At 40.0% G+C, this 20,622-nt stretch overlaps 2 protein-coding genes across 5 annotated transcripts; one reads left to right on the top strand and one right to left on the bottom strand.

Moving 5' to 3' along the window:
• Positions 1–1,133: 1,133 nt before the first annotated feature.
• LOC131233187 (28 kDa ribonucleoprotein, chloroplastic-like) lies at positions 1,134–6,348 on the bottom strand. Of its 4 annotated transcripts, none has more exons than XR_009165115.1 (5): positions 5,914–6,348; positions 5,726–5,824; positions 3,161–3,448; positions 2,042–2,319; positions 1,280–1,404 (listed from the first exon to the last, which is right to left on the bottom strand). XR_009165115.1 is itself a non-coding variant. In XM_058229813.1 (4 exons), exons 1-4 carry the CDS (start codon positions 6,226–6,228, stop codon positions 1,294–1,296), a joined length of 813 nt encoding a protein of 270 aa, XP_058085796.1. In that variant the 5' UTR covers positions 6,229–6,343; the 3' UTR covers positions 1,134–1,293. The 4 variants fall into 4 exon arrangements, 2 of the variants coding, with proteins under 2 accessions (XP_058085796.1, XP_058085797.1); XR_009165116.1 differs by having other exon boundaries at positions 2,042–2,244; positions 5,914–6,347; XM_058229813.1 differs by lacking the exon at positions 2,042–2,319 and having other exon boundaries at positions 1,134–1,404; positions 5,914–6,343.
• Positions 6,349–8,610: 2,262 nt separating this feature from the next.
• On the top strand, positions 8,611–20,622 carry LOC131233725 (protein TORNADO 2-like). Its single transcript, XM_058230510.1, has 2 exons — positions 8,611–9,188; positions 20,146–20,622. Exons 1-2 carry the CDS (start codon positions 8,691–8,693, stop codon positions 20,620–20,622), a joined length of 975 nt encoding a protein of 324 aa, XP_058086493.1. The 5' UTR covers positions 8,611–8,690.

The raw sequence follows: 20,622 nt of genomic DNA, 5'->3' as shown, positions 1-20,622 counted from the left end.
GCAAGAAGAAAAATTCATTTAGACAAATGAAACCAACGATCTACATGCGAAAGATGCATGTCATCGAAAATTCATTTAGAAAAAACGTGAAATCAACGGCATGTTTGTGGGAGGCCTGACCGGGCTAAAATAACTTTGACCCCAAGAACAGCTATGGGCCGAGCTAATAGGTCCAAGCTCAGTCTGAAGCTGAGGCAAGCAGGCCACCTGGCCCATTGCTACCCCCTACTGGTTGGAAAGGGGTGCAAATGGAAATCGTGCCCTATTTCCACCAGTTCCACAAACATCCATGCGTTAGGAACTTAGGATGCAAGATAGACGAGGCTGGCTGGGGATAAGTCAAGCCTACTTTGGCTAGGTTCTAGCTTAGTCCTGATGCACATGGGTTGAACACGGGCCTTGAGTTTTAGACCCAACAACTGATGGGGATGGACTGCGTGGGAAGATAGCATGGGGCTACATGTGATCTTTCACATACATTATCTCACACGCATAAAATGGGAATGATCACAAATGTCCCAAGGAATGGTAATCTACCATGTATTTGAGCTGTGGGGCCCACTGTAATGTGCGAGTGTCATCGAATCAGTCCATTAGATGCATCCCCCAATGATACCCCCAGATCCGATAATCCAGCCTGATCAATAACTCAGTTGGACCACACCGGAGGCAACAATTGGTACATTGGGGAGGGGGTCGGCCACCATAGAAACTTCAAGATAGAATACGGGGTTGACCCTGCTGTCTGCATTGTCCAACCCATTCATCAGGTGTGCCCCACAAGGGGGAAGCGACACACTGAAACTCAAGCCATTCCAAAATTTGGGTAGGCTGCAGCAAGTGAATACATAGGTTTTAAGCATGGTTGTATATCGGTCCCTGTGGTGTGTGTCCCACCCGAGTTTTTGATAGGGATGATTATCGGGATGCACAGTACCCAACATGCCCATTTTGGGTTCCACAAACATCATTGGAGGGTCCCACACATTTTGGAACTCATATACTAGATTTGATCATATTGAACATTTGTGTCATTCCTATGCCAATATTTCATAGTTTCCATGTGTATGGTACCGTATCGAAACCCAGTTTCGACTTGATACAGCTGCATCATTCATGGACAATACTGGTACTTATCAGGCAACACGTACTGGCTTAAGGCAATACTTTAGACCTCCTCAATAGTATTTACATGAGTCTTGTGTATTGGTAAGGGAGAAAGGACTCACATACCCCACATTCTAACCTCTTATGCAGGAAATCTGGGGACCCAGACGGCCTGGAATCTTTCACCTAAGACTCTTGTAATTGCTCATCAGCACCATCTACGGCCGTCAGCTCACTTTCAGATTCTTCAACCTTCCTTTGACTTATTTTCAGACGAATGGGTCTGCCCATCAGCTCCTGCAGCATGCAGATTGACAATATCAAACCAATTTTTTTTTTTTTTTTTGGCTACCATTAACCTATAATAGTAGGTTGCATGGGAGATGATTCAGAGCTCTCCACTGATCTTAGATGCAATCTACTCTATCACGTTACATGTGGCAGAGCTGATCGTGCATATGAACCATCCATCTGGTGGGGCCCTACTGAGGATTTCCATAGACCATCTGATCCTAGTGGTCCCATCATCGTCCTTCAAATGAAGGAGAAAAACAAATGTGTTTACATTTAGTCAGAAAATATGGGTAAAATTGATGGCTTGGATAATCTGATCAACATGATTGGTGATTGCTTAGTCATCTATGGTAGGGTCCACCAGTTGAACACTTCAGATTCAGTGTCTTCCTGCAATATGTACTGTCAAAGGTAAGTTTTCATGGAAGGTCCACAGAGAACACCATTTAATCATTTTCTGAAATTATCAAAGCAGAGATAACACTACCACATAAGTAGGAATGAAGAGAACAAAAAAGGAGCCAACCACCCTAGGAATGTACATGAAATCTAGGTGTTCTCTCCTGGTCATAACCCTTCTTTAGAAGGTTCTGATTGGCCTCTCAAGTAAAAACATCCTAGTTTTGATTGATGAACTGACCTAAGCTAGTTTTTGGTTTTGTCATAGATCTGTAAAATCCTTATTCATGCATTCCTCATCTCGTTTCATTCATTTTACGTTCATAGTCCCAACTACAAGCCAGTCAATAGCTGCTTCTCAGCATCTGTTTTGTCATAGCTATGTAAAATCCTTATTCACGCATTCCTCATCTTGTTTCATTCACCTTATGTTCATAGTCCCAACTGCAAGCCAATCAATAGCTGCTGCTCAGCATCCATTCTTTGGATTTTGGCAGAACTCCCCCCACAGCATCCCTTCTTTGGAATTCAATCAGAAATACAAAATTTCAACAAATTGGCTGAGCTCTCTCTTCGATATGATTATCAACTTGAAGCAACAAACTCAAATCAAACGTAACAACCACAAAGAAGTGATTGCTGAATCATCTAAATAGAAATTGAAATGTCCGTCCATCGCACAAGTCATCAGTTATTGAAAATCTTGGGAAACCCAAATGAAAGATAGCCTATCTGAATTTTGATGAGAAATCGATGATTGAAGCAATTTTTTTTTACAAAACTGGATAAAATATTCACTGGCAAAATAGGAAGCCATATTAAAAAGGAGGAGGAGGAGAAGAGACTTTGTAATAAAAGAGCAATTCTGTATAAGTATCTCAACAAATCTAAATCATAAATAAATATTCACTACTATAACCCAATTTCTATAATATTTAGACTAAATGCAAGCACAACATACCCAACCAGAAATCAACTCCTGGAAATTTTGTTAAAAGACACCAAAATCAATCTAAACAAACGCAGCTCCTGAAATTTCAAGGACACTGAAATCTATGAAACAAAATGGCATTCTCTCTTATTGCATCCCAAACTAGATCATTAGAGCATAAAAAACAATTGGTCTGCAGCATCCAGCTCGCTAACTGAGCTGGTTATTGTGCATCCCTATAGAGAGGAGAACTGGGCTTTAAGTCTCACTGATGAAGTGATTTTGTTCTTGCCTCTCAATATGAATGCCATGCAATGAAATTACATTGTGATCATCTGTGTTTTATTAGACTGATAATCAGAATTCAGTTTGATAGTGTATCCAAACACACCCTATATGTTGAAAACAACAAGCAGAATAACAGATTACCTTCCCATCCAATGCAGCAATGGCAGCATCGGCTTCCTCCTTTGTGGTGAAGGAAACGAACCCATACCCTGCGGATCTCCCCGACGGGTTCTCAAAAACCACCCTGGCCGACACTGGATTATAGATGGCAGAAAAGAATTCTCTGAGATCACTGGATCTCACTTTCCATGCAAGATTCGACACAAAAATCTTATGGCGTGTTTCCCCAACTGTGGAACCCTCAGGAGGAGGAGAAGGTTTCTTCAGACTCTTTGCAAATTCAACCCTTATAGTCCTTCCCTGCATTTCCTGCCCACACCAAAATTGAATTTTCAACAACCCAATTTCAGAATATTCCAACAGACACAAAAGTAGAACATCTTTATTTCAAGCCAGTAATCATTCCATTGACTTTCTAATCCACTCAAACTGTGTTTTTTTTTAAAAAAAAAAGATGTGATTTAGTTGAATCTTGATTAGTAGGAAACCACACAGAAGGCATTCTACATGTGCTAGTGCAGCAGGTTTATGCAAGAACCAAATCATTCGGAAGGTGATGCCATAATAGTAAATGCATAATCCTGTATTAGTATTCAAGCATTCTCTCTCCTTACAGGTACAACATCGAGACACTTCATCGGATATGCTCTATAGTGGTTGGACCAAACCCCCCAATAATTACATCAGCTGGATGATTCTAGTCACTGATTGGAGACTTCTGTCTGTTTGATGTCAGAATTGCTTGGAAACAATTTTAACAGTCCATTTTCAGGCCTCCAAAATCTTCCAATTGGTGGGTAGGATCATCAGAAGGGTATGGTTTGGTGCAAACCACCCAAGAAATGAATGGTCCAGATCTGTTATGTGGGTGACAAGTGTGTGGAAATCAAGTGCTTGTGACGCAGGGATGGGCATGATGAGGTTGATCACTGTCTTCCTCAAGGGATAATTACTCCAAATCCACGGAGCTTCTCTGGACTCCCCACAGAGATTCCTCCAATCCACAAGGAAAAATAGTAAATAGAAATAAATTCTAATAAATTCAAAAATAAATTGATTGATGATAATAATAATAATAATAATAATAATAATAACGAAACATAGAAAAAAGTTTCAGAATCAAACTCGAACTCAAACTCCCAAAAAAACGTGACTTACTATAAATAGTAAACTTACTATTTATAGACGGTCATGATTTCCACTGGACTTCATGGTTTTTGGCCAAAAATAGTAAATGTCCAATTTGGCCTAACCACTTTTTTCTCCTAATTTTTCTAAGCCCATTTCACGTTAGGCACAACTCCTAAAACTCAAAAGTATCAATAGTTATAACTAAACTAAAACTTACTATAAATAGTAAAAACGAAAATAAAATGGAATTTCGACCGTTGATCTGATGGAATCTCGTAAATCCGGTGTGGGCAACCCGGCGTAGCAGGGTTGGTTGGCTATAGCTTCTCCTACCCAAAATCATATATGGTACATCAAATAACTCATTCCGGTTTGCGAGATACGACTGTTTATGACGGTCCTGGTCACTTCCGCCTCCGATTGAGCCTTCTGTGGTCCATCTTGGCCATGAAAGTGTTTGCGACCCGCTCTACATCAGCTTGATAACAAATTTAGATCCAATCTGAATATCTCATCTGCAAAAGATTTGGCTAAGGTCCCATGTGTGGTGTGTCTATGATATAAGAAAGCTTTGTGACTATCAGCATATGTGGCAACACTGCCCTTTTAACTCTTTCCAATTCTCTCTCTTTTCCTCATTTTTCATTGAAGAGACATGTAGTATAGCTGTTTGCGATGTATAAAATACTTTTTCAGTGTTTCGGTGGACTACTCGTGGAATGTGATACATGTGTGAGATTGGCGATCACATCCTTGATTGATTTTTGGGCCAGCACATCTTTGGTGTAGGTTCCACCTATGAATGTCCCAGATCATATACAAGTATGTGGTGGGGGCCACTTGAGGAACGACTTGGATCTTGCATCAAATTTTCCACATTTCTTGGGATATTTCTGCATCTGCACCTGTGCATCCCGTGCTGCCCTATTAGTTCAACCACCAAAAACAGAGAGAAAAAAGAATAAGGGATAAGATCCAATTCAACCACAATAACCTGTCCTTCCAATTCCGACACCACCCAAACTCCAATCCAACAAATAACCATTCCATAAAAACACCAAATGAAGATAGGAAAGCAAAGAAATGAGATTCAATTCGACACTAAGAAGCCCATCCTCCAATTCCTCCAATACCAAAATCCTAATTGAACTCGAACCCATTTCCAGAAAACACCACACAAACACACACACACACACACACACACAAAGAGAGAGAGAGAGAGAGAGAGAGAGAGAGAGAAGGAAAAAAGACAAACAATTGAGTGAAATTGAATTCAACACAAACCCATTTTAACAGAATCACCCAAAAAAAAAAAAAAAAAACCCTAAAGAAATATCATGGAATTTCATGGTATTTTCCATGGAATTAGACTGATTAATCATGAAATATAATGAATTTTCATGATATTTGGGGCAACCAAACGCACCCTTAAAAATGGAATTAAACTCAACTCACACAAGAATCGAACTTGTCAATGGCAGCACGAGCTTCTTCCACTGAAGCCATCGTGACAAAGGCAAACCCTCTGCTTTTACCATTCTTCTGCTTTATAACCTAAAATCCAATATAGAAAAGAACAGCACTTCACTACAAAAACAGAGCCGATGCATAAGAAGAAGAAGAAGAAGAAGAAGAAGGACTACCTCGACATCTTTCACAGTCCCGCATTCAGCGAAGAGATTCTTGATTTCGGGTGCGAAGAGATCCCACGGAAGATTAACGACATAGATCTTTTCATGCTGGACTTTTTCGTCTTGGATTAAGATTTCTTGAACTGCTGAGAAGAACCGGAAACGGAGTTTACTAGAAGCTTTTGAAATAGGCAGAGGATAGATTAAAGAATGTGGAGAAAGGAGAGGGGTAGAAATGGAAATGTGGAGATTTATGGAGGGCGGATGTTTGGGAAATTTGGAAGTGGTTAAGAAGAGAGGAGCCACGGCGGCGGCTGCTAATGCCATTGTCGAGAAGGAGAGAACTGACGACAAAACCGTTATCTTTCCATCCACACAAAGGCATTGCACTTGGCCAGTGGCAAAATGAAGGGACGCGGATTTCCTGCCAAAGCCATGGGCTAAAAAATGAGGCTGACATATTCAAAGCTCGAGTTGACTAGGCCACAACGAACAGTGAGAATTAAACACTTATATTGAAAACTTTTTCGGAATTACAAAAGTTTTGGATAAAGTTGAAATTTTTATTTATCCCTCATCCAGTTCTACATGACCTTGCAAACAAGTTGGATGGCAGATAAAAATCATGGTTGACCCTAAGAAAGTTTCAATTATGGGCTTTCTGTAATGTCATCCACTTGAGCGTTAAATCTATTTCATTTTTGGAACATAATCTAAAATGATTTTGCAAAATGCATGGACAGTGTGGATATAGCACATAAATTATTGTGGGACTTGTGGGCGTTAACGGATCACTGAGGTCAGTGATGTGTGGCACACCACGCGAGGGGCTTCCTCAAGAGGGGCGGGAGTGGATTATGTGCAACCGGATATCACCCAACATGGTAGTGCCCTGTGGGGCCCACCTTGCTTTATGTATTGTATATCTATATTGTTTATTAATTTTTTCAAATTATTTTAAAGCATGAGCCCAAAAATTAAGGAGATCCAAATCTTAGGTGGACCAAAACACAAGAAACAATGGTAGTTGACCATTAAAAGTACTTGTGGGCCATAAAGTTTTTGGATCCAGGTTGATATTTGTTCCCTTCCCTCAGGTATAGGTGACCCTATCAAAAGGTTGGACAGTGTAAATATATAATCCATGTATCAAGGTGGGTCCCACTGTCAGGGCCTCACTGTGTTTGGCAAGGCAGGGTCGCACCTAGCTACCATGAACTTCAGACTTGGGTTGGGAGCTAGGTGAGGCCACCATGGTGTTTGTGAAAAATCTGCACCTATCATCTTTTTTCTATATTATTATAGGACATGATACTAAAAATGAGAGAGATGCAATTAATGCTTAAGTGGACTATACTAGGCAAATTTATTTTACAGTTTAAAGATTATTCACCATTGAAACCTTCTTAGAGCCCACTTATGATTTAGATTTGCCTCATTTTGAGCTATGGCAAAAAATGAAATGGCAAAATGGATTAACGTCATCAATCATAGACATACATGAAGGTGGGCTCCATCAACTCTTTTGCATGCCTACAACTCTCAATTAGGTATAATGGTGAAAACAAAAGATTGTAAAACTGACTTTTCTCACTGTTAACAACGTTTTGTTCATTTGTAAAAGTCAAATAAATACATTTTTCACCCCATTTCTAAATGGTAAGAAAATTACTTCAATTTTTTTTGAAAGCTGGGTAGGTGGGCTTTCACTGTATTTCCTTATAATAAGAGAATTACTTTAAATATTTTAAAAAGGGACAGAGTGTTATTTGTATTTAAATCTAAAAGAAACCATGTACTAGAGATTTTCCATAGTGATTTAAAATAATCAATCTTGATGACCAACTATTTATTATTATTATTATTTTTTGTTGGTAAATGGCAAGTTTGGTTCAAACGAAGGTATCCGTGTTGAATCAGGCCTACTTACCACAGAGTCATGGACTCAAATCAACTATTTATATCTAAGAAAAAATAATCTTTCAATGCATAATAATTATAAGTAACAGTGCTCCTAATTGCATCAGGTTACTTGGACAGTTTGATAGATCGATTTGAACTGTCCATAAAATTTAAAACACACTTCAAGGGCTACCACCTAAAACTAACAATAATTGGATTATGAAATCCATCATAGATTAGGACTTATTTTTGCAGTCATCCTTTTTCCAACTCATGGATGGGATGGCTACGACTGCATGGCAGAAATGATTTTTAAGAATAACATTCCAGAGGCACAAATATGGCATGCCTCCATAGGCAGGTTATCCGTTTTCTATTAGCCAATGGAGCAAAAATCTAAGCAGGGATAGATACGTTCGCAACAATGCCATCAACTACACGTGTCATACATGCATGTCAACCCAGCCCATCCAAATCATCACTTCCACTGTATACCCGGGAAGAGAAACACTACAGGTCGACCTTAACCATCCAATTGGTGGCCACGTATCGATGGTTAAAAAGAAAATTGACCAACGGTCCAAATTCAACAGGCAAAATCAGATGGCCGACATCATCCGATCACTGGGATTTCGGACTATACTCCATCCATAACGGGGGCAAACAACATGATCGGTCCAGATCGATATACACGTAACACGGGATTTATGGATGTATTAAATCACATGGAACACATTAAGGAGGCTGGGCCTTAAAATAAAATAGAGTGGGCCACAAAGTAGAGAATCCGAGGGTATTTTTTTTAACCTCCATCACTAAGCAAACCACATTCCACACTACCTTCTTTTAGCATCTTTGGCTGTTACTCTGCCTGCGATCACAGCAAGATGCCCCTCATAAGCAATGTCATCGCAGCCATTTACTTCGTGGTCATGCTCCTATCGATCCCGATCATTGGCGCAGGGATCTGGCTAGCATCCAAGCCCGACAATGCTTGCATGAAGCTTCTACAGTGGCCAGTCATCATCATCGGCATCTTGATCTTGATCGTAGCTTTTGCTGGCTTCGTGGGCGAGTTTTGGGGCATCCCATGGCTGAAGTTATTCTGCATGATAGGCATGCTCATTTTCATAATCCTACTGCCTGCATTGGTGGTCTTCATCTTCACGGTCACTAACAACGAGTCCAACCACACCGTGCCTGGCCGCGCCTTCCTGGAATATCGCCTCGACGACTACTCTGGGTGGATGCGTCGAAGGGTGAGAGGGTCTTTCAAGTGGGATCGGATCCGGAACTGTATCGCTTCTACTGGCATGTGTGCTGAATTGCATCAGAGCTATCGATTCGCGCAAGATTTCTTCAATGCACGTATTAGCCCATTACAGGTAAACACCAAAAAAGTAATTAAGAAAAAAAAAAGAAGGCCCAATGCTTTAGCATTCAGTTCTGATGCAGAACATGTCACAATCCGTTCAGATGGTGACCATAAATTGACCCTAACTTTTTATTCGGGTATCATTACTGGGCGCATAACCTATCAATCTTTATTGAAATAGGGCCATTCGAGGTGAACCGACCCACTTTACATATGTCTATTTTGTCAGAAAACGCTCACTTTCAGTTCAAAAATAAATTTTTAGAAAAAAAATAAATATTATTTTTAGTAATTCCGATTTTTTTTAAAATATTTTTTTATTTTTAGAGTTTTTTATTTTCTTCCTTTTTTAGAAATAACTTATAATTATGTTAGGACTATTTTGGCAAAAGTTTATTTGAAATTTTTATTTTTAGAAACTAGGCGTTAGAAGAGTTTTAGTAGAATTATGATTTTTATTAGAGTTAAAAATTTGCTATTTTTGGTAATTATGAATTTTGAAAAAAAAAATTTCCTATATTAATGGTGTTAAACAATCATCAATCAAATTATGGATTTTATAGAATTTATTTTTCTTGCTTTTTTTTTCCTCGTGGATTCGAGAAATATCTGTAAGGAGTCTAGATGCAAGGCCCGTATCCTAGCTCATACTGTTCCGTAGGCTTCCGCGGTCTTCCCGGTCGAATTCCGGTAACCCTCGACCTGTATCCGACGTTTGCGTACGATTCTAAGTTGAGTCCCGCATATCAGAGTCGACTTGACTCGAAACCTATACCCCTGCGACCGTGCCATCGCCGCAGTTGCAACGCTGCGACTCGCGCACCGATCCGATACTCAGACCAGGAGATGTAGGCCCGGATTCAGTTTAAGGAAAACACCGCGCGTTGCAAATTCCAAGAGAATCTCTACATCATGTCCTATCAATCAATCAATCAATCACCTCATGTTAAGTACAAAAGCAACCCCAAAGTCAACTCTCTCTCACCTTCTCTCTTACACACTCATACATGTCAAGTACACATCACCCATCACTCACTATCCCTCTCTCCCATCACTTCTCTTATATCATACTCTCTCTCATCTCTCCCATTCTCCCTAAGCAACTCCAACGTCCAACATTTCCATGAGAGAGAGGAGAGCTAGTGTGGCCCACCTTCCTACCTCTCATATCCACCATCCAAGCTTCATCTCGGCCGTTGAAATGTATTTCATGGAGCTCTAGGACGCATCGGTGGGAGAAGAAGTCTAAGAAAATCGAACGGTGGGTGTTTCTATAGACGTAGATTTAATGCTTTGATGATGGGCCAAATGAGGCCTACCGATTGATGGTATGGATCTCACTTTGGACCCTAGGTGTGGCCGATGACCCACCTTGATTCTCATGATCATTCCATGATGGGGCCATTCTTCATGGATCCCATCATGATGTTTATTTTTCTTGCATGGATAGGGTCATCTAGACCTTGCATTTCAGTGGAAAAAGGATCTCCACAGTTGATTTTGATCGGTGGGCCCATATGTAATGGGACCCACTTGATGTATGTTGTAAATCATGGAAGGGAGGGCCCATAGTGTCGGGGTCCCTCCATCACTCAATCTCTCTCTTTCTCTCTTCTCTCTCCTTCCTTTATTTTGTAGCCCACTTAATGAGTTATGTGATGTCTAAACCGTCCATCAAATAGACCCCATGGCTGTCCAAACCATGTGGGCCCTACCTTATGGATGTTAGGAAAACACAAATATTAGAGTGATCCAGATTAAGTGGGCCACGTCCACGTGGGATCCACCTTGATGAAATGATTCAAGCCTGGACGTGGTTGCTGGAGCATGAACAGACAGTGGGTGTACCCACGTGAAAGGCAAAACAAAAATATTTCTAAGCTTTTAGGTGGGCCACTCATACAGGTCCCACCTCGATGTATCAATCCAATCCACGCCATCCATCCCATTCCCCATTTCATTTTAGGCGTTAAGCCGAAAAATGAAGCCAATCCAATTATCTAGCGGGCTATAGCATAGAAAATAGTGGTTTTTACCGTTAAAACTCACTTTGATGTTTCTATACACCAAAATACATTGAATATTGGGCTTGATGGGTCTGTCTTGAGCCGTAGAATCCAACGGCTGGGTCAGATTCTCCTGATGCAGACCCCATATAGGAAAAACTGTGAAAAAATGATTTTTCAAAAAAATAAAAATCAAAGCAATAGGTGATGCTGCTGACGTCCAGAGGATGCGCAACAGTGTCCTACTGCGCTGGGACGTGAAGGAAGGCAGGGACGTGGGTCCCTGCCGTGGGGCCCATCATGATGTGTGTTGACATCAACACCGTGCATTTGGTAGGCCCCCTTTGGGGCAGTGGGCCACCCCTAAAATCAGCCGTATGTGGTGTTAAGGTGGCCCACATCATAGGGAACAGTGTGATCTGCCATTGAAACCCTTTTTGGATAACAGAAGTTTTGGATCATTATGAAATTTGTTTTCCTCTTCATCGGGGTCTGCGTGACCTTACCAACAGATTAGGTGGAAAATGAACGTTATGGTAGGCCCCACGTGGGACCTACTGATGTATCTATTGTATTCACACCTTTCATCGATGTGGACCCCCACCATGAGGTATGTGCTTTATTTATGCTATCCATCCTTATGAGACCCACCATGATGCATGTGTTACATCCAAACCGTCCACCATTTGGCAAGTTTGTCTTAAGGCTTGAGACTAAAAATAAGACAGATCTAGGATTAGGTGGACCACATTACAGAAAACAGTGAGTTTGAATGTCCACCATTAAAAACCCTTGGACTATAGGGTTTGGACCAATATGATATTTGTTTTCCCCTCTTAATCCAGGTCTTTATGACCTTATGATTAGATTGGTTGGAAAATAAACTTTATGGTAGGCCCTGTGATTTATTTAACGATGGAAATCATTATCTCCACTGCTAGTTGTTGTATGGTCTAGTTGATATTTTGATATGATTCATTTTTATAATACTCTACGTTGATTTCAAAAAAATAGTGGAATTCAACTTGACCCATTCAACTCGGCTCATTCGACTTAGTCCATTTGATTCGGCCCATTTGATTTAGGCCCACTAAGATGTGATATATGAGGCCGTTGTTGAGGGCCACCTTGATATACATGAGGCTCATGTGATTAGGCCCATCTTGATGTATTTGTGGCTGTCCGTTGAGGCCCACCTTAATATACATAAGGCTCATGTGATTAGGCCCATCTTGATGTATTTGTGGTCGTCCGTTGAGGCCCACCTTGGTATATATATGAGGCCCATATGATTAGGCCCACCTTGATATATGTAAGGCCCATTGCTACGGCCCATTGGGATGTGTTCAAGGCCCATGGGTTATGGCACATTGCAATGTACATAAGGTCCATTGGTGCAGCCCATTGATGCGGCCCACTTGATGAATATAAGGCCCATGTAATGCGGCCCATTTGATGTATTTAAGGCCCAATGGGATGTATATAGGTCCATTGCAATGTGTGATTTCACTGTGGTGTATATAATGATGTTTATAACGGGCCGTGACTTGAGAGCAATGATGGTTTGACATCCACATTGCAAGAATAATGTTGGTTAAATGTCCGCATTATAACTCTCCTTAGGGCCCATTGATAGGCCCATACTTGTTGTGTGTAGGCCATCTAGGCCCATCTTCGTTGTGAGGATAGTTCATCACCTTATAACATGCTTAGTATAATTTCATGACTCATGCCCATACGCATCATATGTAAGTTTGATATGAGTAGTGACTGATCATAGCATATGCCATTAGGTAGACCATTCACGGGACTCCTTATGAGACGGAGTGCCTCACATTATTACACGGTATGTGCAAGATTGCTGCATGACTGGACGGTGTGATTCATGCATCTCGCATATATGTGACATGATCATTGTCCGCCCTACCGACATCAGGGTCGTGGCCTCCACAGACAAATCGTGGATGGCCAGATGGGATACCGAAAATACTTTGTTCTAGTACTATGGGCACTTAGGATGTCCTTGGGTGAAAGTTCCACAACCTCCGATGTCAGGAGACGCCTTAACATTTAGACTGAGTGGAATATGAGCGCCTGAGTGCCGAATACCAGTAGGCTGCATCTCCCACTGTGTCGTGGTCGGTTGGGAGGAGGTGTGACCTTATCCGCCCGAGTGAGGGAGCTGTAAGATAGGCTGAGTTTGACCAGCTCACAAATGGGTCCGCTATTGATGAGCCGGGTAGGTATTGACAGACTACTGATCAGGCGAATAGTGTAGTCTATTCCACTCACCGGGTTGTGCGACTAGGGAGGTGGCAGTTAATGTGGAGTGTAATAGACCCCGGTGATTCCCTAAAGAGGAACAATACTGATATGTGGACTTGATATGAGGACTGACATGATATTATGACACCCCATCACTATTGCACATGTAGGCGGGCGCACTTGGGGGGACACTGATGTGGGCGGGGCTGAGGCCTGGGCGAGCTACCACACTGGGCGAGCTACCAGTGGTTGGCAGGCTACTGTGCTGGTAGGTTATTGAGCAGGAGTTACATACTCATTCATTCATCCATTCACTATCCACTCGGGCTGGTGGTGCGCAACTATTTGTTACATGTACCTTCGCAATGGCAAGGATTTCGGTTGGGGCGCGCCACTAACCTGAGATCAGGAGTTTACCACATTGTATTGACTATCCAAATTTAGATATGAGACTGGTTTGGATAGAATTCCCTTGTGATGGACCCCATGGCCTGTGATACTACGTACTATCATCCCGACTTCATTACAGATTGGTTATTTCATTCGCATGGCATATTGCATTTCATCCATAGGCATATGACATTTTGGGTTGCCATGTTTCTGCACTTATATGGCCTAGACAGACTTAATAGGATTTGTATATTGCATTGCATCCGCAATAAATGATATTTGGCTTATTATGATCTGCATTGCGTACTCTAATATTATATGACTCATAGACTTACCAGTATATTTTCGCTTATTCTGATATTTTATGATTCATGATCTTGTCAGTATTTCCTTTTATTCCGATGATGTATGATTTATAAGCTTTATTGAATACTTGACACTTATCTTGTGTACACACTTTCACCAGCCTCTAAGCTTTCTATAAGCTTATGCACGATAGATGCGTGCAGGTGGCGTTAGGTTACAACAACATTGAGCATGGAGTGTGCAGTGGTCTTCTAGAGTTTTGATTTCGATATATGTATTTCCCTTTCAGCACTGTATTCAAATATTTATATTAGCGGATACGTGATGAGGATGTTGCTTTTGTGATTTGGGTAAACTTGTGGTTATGCTTATTATGAGACAAATGTACGTTGAAAAATCCTCCTTCTAGGATCCCAGGATCGGAATCTGGCGTATGCGCACTGGGAGCTGAGAATGGGATACTACAAAGGCTGTCGGCACCAGATTCGGCGATCGGGAATTTTGTGATTCCGATTTCCAGGTTTGGGGCATGACACTAGAGAAGCTTATGGATTCAGAGTAATTATCCTCGAGAAAGATGGTGCTTGACCTTATCACGTTCATCCCTATTTCAATTGGTATTAAAGCGAGGATTTCTCCTCAGATCGATGACTTCTAATGACGGGTCGGGCAACAATCCTATGAACGGTGCTTTATGAAATTATCTTTTAACGGCTTTCGAAGCAGCGCAACGAGAGAATTGACAAGTCATGCAAGGGTTGCAAGCTTCCGTTAATCACAGGACGGAGACCTTAAGGCAGCTCTGTGTTCATGGCGGTGATTCATCCCTAGTAGGCACTAGAACTCGTAATCGCATTAATTGCAGGACGATGTCGGCAATGAACCACTAGATCACTCTTGAGAAGGTGGGATTCAGCGACATGATTCCATAACATCTCAGACAAGGCATTAATTGAATAGAACAAACAAATAGAGAATTCAAGATGAGAGTTGATATTCCTATCTTCAATGGCCAACTTCATATTGAGGATTTTCTCGATTGACTTTCTAAAATTGAGCGATTCTTCAACTATATAGAAATCCCTTAAGCAAAGAAGGTTAAATTTGTGGCCTATAAGTAACGAATGAGACAGATAAAAGCACCAATCCGCACGTTGCAGATAAAAAAGTTATTGCATATGTGATTCTTCCATAGTAATTACGATCAGATATTATTCCAACAAAAGCAAAATTATTGGCAAAATAGCCGATTAGTAAGAAGATATGCAGAGAAATCCCATTATTTGATGGCGAGATATGACTGTGTCAAAATGGAGTTGCGACAAGCCACTGGATTCATTAGTGTTGGACATGTGGTCTCTATGGGAATAGAGAACCAACCCAATATTTCTAAAGTGGAAGGACGATCTTTCATAATTGGACAAGATTTCGTAAAAGAATATGAGGAGATGAGAGATATATATGTATTAGTTGAGAAAGAAAAATATATAGAACTCGTAAATATCCAAGAGGATTTGAAACTAGTGTTGTAGGAGTTCAAGGCGGTTGTTCTCGAAGAACTCTCTAATAAATTGCTTCCCATATAAGATATACAAAACCACATTGATTCTGTTTCAGAGGCGAGTTTGCCTAATTGTCCACATTATCAGAAAGAATGTGAGATCTTGAATGTATAAGTGAAGGAATTGATCGATACTAGTCAAGTCAAGGAAAGCACGAATACATGTATTGTGTCAGCTCAAGAGCCTAATGCCAAGTACAAGAAAATGGCTAATAAACTTCGGTGTCATAAGTTATTTCAAAATCATGAGCCAAATCCCTTGAGTAATTCAAGGATGAGTTTTTTTTCAAGTGGAGGGGTCTAATGTAGAACATGTCACAGATACATTTCTAGCTAGCATGGTTGGGCTAAAAGAAAGTGGACCGTAAATTGACCGTAACTTTTGATCCGGGTATCGTTATGGGGTGCACAACCTACCAATCTTTACTGAAACGGGCCATTCGAGGTGAATTGACCCACAAAGTGGGTCGCATCTGTCCGTTTGTCAGAAAACACGTGTTTTCAGCTTAAAAATGAATTTTTAGATTATTTTTTTGTACTATTTTTTTAATTCTGAATTTTTAAATATTTTTCTATTTTTAGAGTTTTAGATTTTCTTCATTTTTAGAAATAACTTGTAATTATGCTAGGACTATTTTAGCGAAAGTTTATTTGGTATTTTTATTTTTAAAAATTGGGCTTTAGAAGAGTTTTAGTTGAATTACGATTTTTATTAGAGTTAGAAATTTACTATTTTTGGTAATTACGAATTTTGGATTTTTTTTTCTATATTAATGGTGTAACGTATATATAGATATTAGACAATCATTAATGAAATTAAGAATTTTATATATTTTATTTATATTTTTCTTACTTTTTTTCCTCGTGGATTTGAGAAATCTCTGTGAGGAGTCCAGATAAGCTCCATGGATTCGAAGTAGTTATCCTTGAGGAAGGCAGTACTCAATTCATCACATTCATCCCTACTTCAATTTCTATGTACTATTGCTAGTGTGAGGTAATCATACAAACGTATAAAGAAACATGGATCATGAGTGGGATCCACCACATGGAGTCATTACAATTAGGCCTAAAACCTGTATATTCACGTGGTGTGTCTCACCTAAGTCTTTGAATGGCCTGAGTTTTGGTGTATCCCTTGTCGTAGTGTGGCTGTCCTAATGTCAAATATAATATATATCCAGTGTCTCTAATTTAGTGCAGAGAAGCCCAGTCTCAATCAGTATCATTTTCGGTTTGACCAGATTAGGTGTAGATTTTCTGAGTGTACGCTATCCACTTTTGCACATTTTTTGTTCGATCGAATGTGTGTGAGTCAGTTTGACCAACAGAATGCGTAAGTACGAGTTTTATTTCCTAATTATATATGGGAGTATATAAATACGACTCCTAATCTTGATTAGAGTTAGTAGAACATGGAGTTTGCTTGTAGAGAGGAGGGTTTTGGTGCCTAGAAAGGGAAAGCTAAAGTTTCTATTATAAGTTATTCTATCTCTTGTAAACTTCTTCTGATTATGGTGGATTAATTGTTGTTTTGCGTTGTGGTTTTTTGCCCCAAGGTTTTTCCATGTAAAATTCGTTTGTTCTATGTTTGTGCTTAGATTTTTCTTTCTCTATTACTTATTTGATTCATATTTAAGGTTGTTTCCATGCCTAATAAAAGGTATTAGTGCCCAACAAGTGGCGTCAGAGCTTAGGTTGGAGTAGTAGTTTGAATAAGAAAACATGACATCAAGGGTATCGAATGTGAAATTCAAGGAAAAGTTTACAGGTAAAAATAATTTTGAACTATAGATGTTGAAGATAAAAGCCCTCTTAAATCAGCAAATGTTGCAATATGCACTCATTGGGAAAGTACGATGTCCAAAATCTATGGAGGAAGAGGATTGAAACAAACTTGATCATAGGGTGATTAACATAATCTAATTATGTTTAGCCAATGAAGTCTTTTATAATGTCACTGATAAGACGACTACCGCAAGTTGATGAGTGAAGATGAAGAGCATCTATATTACGAAGTTGCACACTAATCGTCTATATTTGAAGAGACAATTTTACACTCTGAAGATTACGAAATGGTCGGATCCCTCGTAGTATATTAATGTCTTCAACAAGCTAAGTTGGAAGTTGACAAGTATCGAGGTGAAGATCAATGAAGAAGATAAAGCTCTAATTTTATTGACATCTCTTCTAGAGTCTTTTGAACATTCGCCCGATACTTTATGCAATGGTAGGGATACCTTTGATGTCGGGATTGTTATCTCAACCATTCAGTCGAAGCAGTTGAGAAAAAAGAGTGGAGGCGAATGTACTTTTACAGATGCATAGAAAGACCATTTGAGTGAGACAATGGAAAGTCGCAATCTAGATTAAAGTCGAAAGGTAAATGTAAGTTGAAGTGATTGAATTGTCAAAGAGTATGACATATGAAGAAGGATTATCAATATACGAAAATCCAGAAGTTGAAATTATCAGATGATTCACCAAAGGAAGCCAATTCAGCGGAATCAAGTGAAGGAACAGATGGTTGTGATGTGTTGTCAGTGTTCAAGACCGATTACTTTTATCAGAAGTGGATTTTGGATAGGGGTATCGTGCCATATATGTCCTCATTAGAGTTGGTTCACCACATATAGTGATAATGATCGTGGACAAGTTCTTATGGGCAATGATCATGCGTATAAGATGGTAGGAATTGGTTCGGATCGCATCGGGATATTTGATAGGGTGGCACATACACTTATCAACGTGAGGCACGTTCCGAATTTGAAGAAGAATCTGATCTCTCTAGAAACTCTAGATGCACGTACTTGGGTGCAAGTTTTCCGATTATGATGTCTTAAAGGCCCCGATCTCGCCCAAAAAAGCTCTTGCCCTGACCATAGAGCCCACCTTGATGTATATGTATTATATATCCATTGTCTATCTATTTTTCCATATCATTTTAGGGCATGTGCCAAAAAATAAAGTAGATCCAAATCTTAGGTGGGCCAAAGCACAAGAAATAGTGGTGATTAATGACCATTAAAAACTTCTTGTCAGACACAAAAATTTTGGACCAATCTTATATTTGTTTTTCCCTTCATTCAATGGTTTGGCAGTGTGGATATGCAATAAATGCATCAAGGTGGGCCCCACTGTTGGGGTTGCACCATGTTTGGTGAGGCCAGGTCCGCACCAACTCCGCTCTTCAAACTTGGGCCGGGAGGTAGTGGGGTCAATTTTTGTGAAAAATCTACACTATCCATCCAATTTTCCTATGTTATTTTAGGGCATGACCCAAAAAAAAATGAGATATATGCTATATTCAAGTAGACCACACCAGGCAAATCCATTTCAGGTCCAAAGATGGTTCACCATTGAAACCTTTGTAAGGTACACCTGCAATTTAAATTTACGTATTTTATTGGCCCATTACCAAAAATGAGATGGCAAAATGGATGAGCATAGTAAATCACACAAATACATAAAGGTGGATCCCCATCAACTCTTCCACACCCCCACCCCCTCGATTGGGGCAGTATCGTGAAAATTAAAGATCTCAGTAGTAAAACCTGCTTTTTCACGCGCTTTTTCACCTATGTTCGTTTGTTGAAGCAATTAAGCTCTTTTTATTTTCAAATGGTATGTGGATTTTTTAAATATTTTAAAAGTAATTAAGTATGTATCCAATGGGTAACGTGGGCAGTTATTTGTAATTAACTCTAGAAAAAATCATATTTATACCTAGAAAAATATGATTTAAAATAAGCTTGATAACCAACTATTTATTAATTCAATCCTTTTATTTTTTTGGTAAATGGTAAGCTGGGCTCGAACCAACACCTCAGTGTTGAAATACCACCCGAGAAAAAATAAAATAATCTGTACTACATGATAATGCTCCTTATTGCATCAGGTAACTCTGACAATCTAATAGATTGATCTGAACTGTTCATCAAATTTAAAACACACTTCAAGGGCCACCAGCTAAAACTAACAATGATTGGATTATCAAATCCATCATAAATTAGGCCTTATTTTTATTAGCCATCCTTTTCCCAACTCATGAATGACTAGGATTGCCTAGCAGAATTGATTTTTTAGAATAACATTTAATCCATGATAGGTACTATCTAATAAAGGGATTGAACTGTTGGTTAAAATTATTCTTCTACAAATGATATTGACTGTACATAATAGAGGCCATTAAGCAGATGGGCATGATACTTGCATGTTTGCCAATAAAGCATGTGTTGGATCCAGTGGACAGTCTACATCAATCTAGTGTCCCAATGTAAATAGGAGCACTGGAACTTATATAGTGGCAACTACATTCTCAAAATGATTTTTTTTTTTTTTTTTCTGTGAACTGTCAACCATCTCAGGAATCAAAGCATATTCTTCTGTCACAGGGTGACCCTCTTTCTCCTCTTCTCTTTTGTGCTTTTGATTTGCAGTCAGGATGCTGCAAGCCACCAACGTTATGTGGCTACACATTCGTCAATCCCACGTACTGGATTAGCCCGACCAACACGACCACTGACATGGACTGCTTGCTGTGGAGAAGTGAGCAGACGCAGCTGTGCCATGCATGTGAATCGTGCAAGGCAGGTCTACTCGCAAATCTTAGGAAGGAATGGAGAAGGGCAGACCTGATTCTAGTCCTCAAGTTAGTGGCACTTATAGGTGTGATCTTCGTCCAGTGTTTTCTAGCTTCTATTTATCCTTTGTTACCTTTGGTTAGGAATTCACAAGCAGTTGGCTCATTGTACATGTATTTTCAGCCACGAGCTTTGGTTGGGAAAGTACCAACTTCGGTTAGTAAAGTAGCTGGGTCAGTGTACATGTATTTTCAGCCGCGACCTTTGGTCAGGAAAGTATCATCTTTGGTTAGCAAGGTAGTTGGCTCAGTGTACATGTATTTTCAGCGGTGA

The sequence above is a fragment of the Magnolia sinica genome, chromosome 18 (assembly GCF_029962835.1).
Source record: "Magnolia sinica isolate HGM2019 chromosome 18, MsV1, whole genome shotgun sequence".
NCBI classification, from domain to species: Eukaryota; Viridiplantae; Streptophyta; class Magnoliopsida; order Magnoliales; family Magnoliaceae; genus Magnolia; species Magnolia sinica.
Note: the sequence above shows the minus strand (reverse complement) of the source record. Positions and strands in the feature narration are given on the sequence as shown.

Bases quoted from the DNA above. Each gene is read 5' to 3' on its own strand.
- LOC131233187 (XM_058229813.1), bottom strand. From the start codon at position 6,228: ATGGCATTAGCAGCCGCCGCCGTGGCTCCTCTCTTCTTAACCACTTCC. The intron at 3,449-5,725 runs GTGAGTTGAGTT...TGGTGTGGGCAG, and splicing joins TTGACAAGTTCGATTCTTGT to GAAATGCAGGGAAGGACTAT. The intron at 1,405-3,160 runs GTAATCTGTTAT...TGCATGCTGCAG, and splicing joins TTGCTGCATTGGATGGGAAG to GAGCTGATGGGCAGACCCAT.
- LOC131233725 (XM_058230510.1), top strand. From the start codon at position 8,691: ATGCCCCTCATAAGCAATGTCATCGCAGCCATTTACTTCGTGGTCATG. The intron at 9,189-20,145 runs GTAAACACCAAA...TTTGATTTGCAG, and splicing joins CACGTATTAGCCCATTACAG to TCAGGATGCTGCAAGCCACC.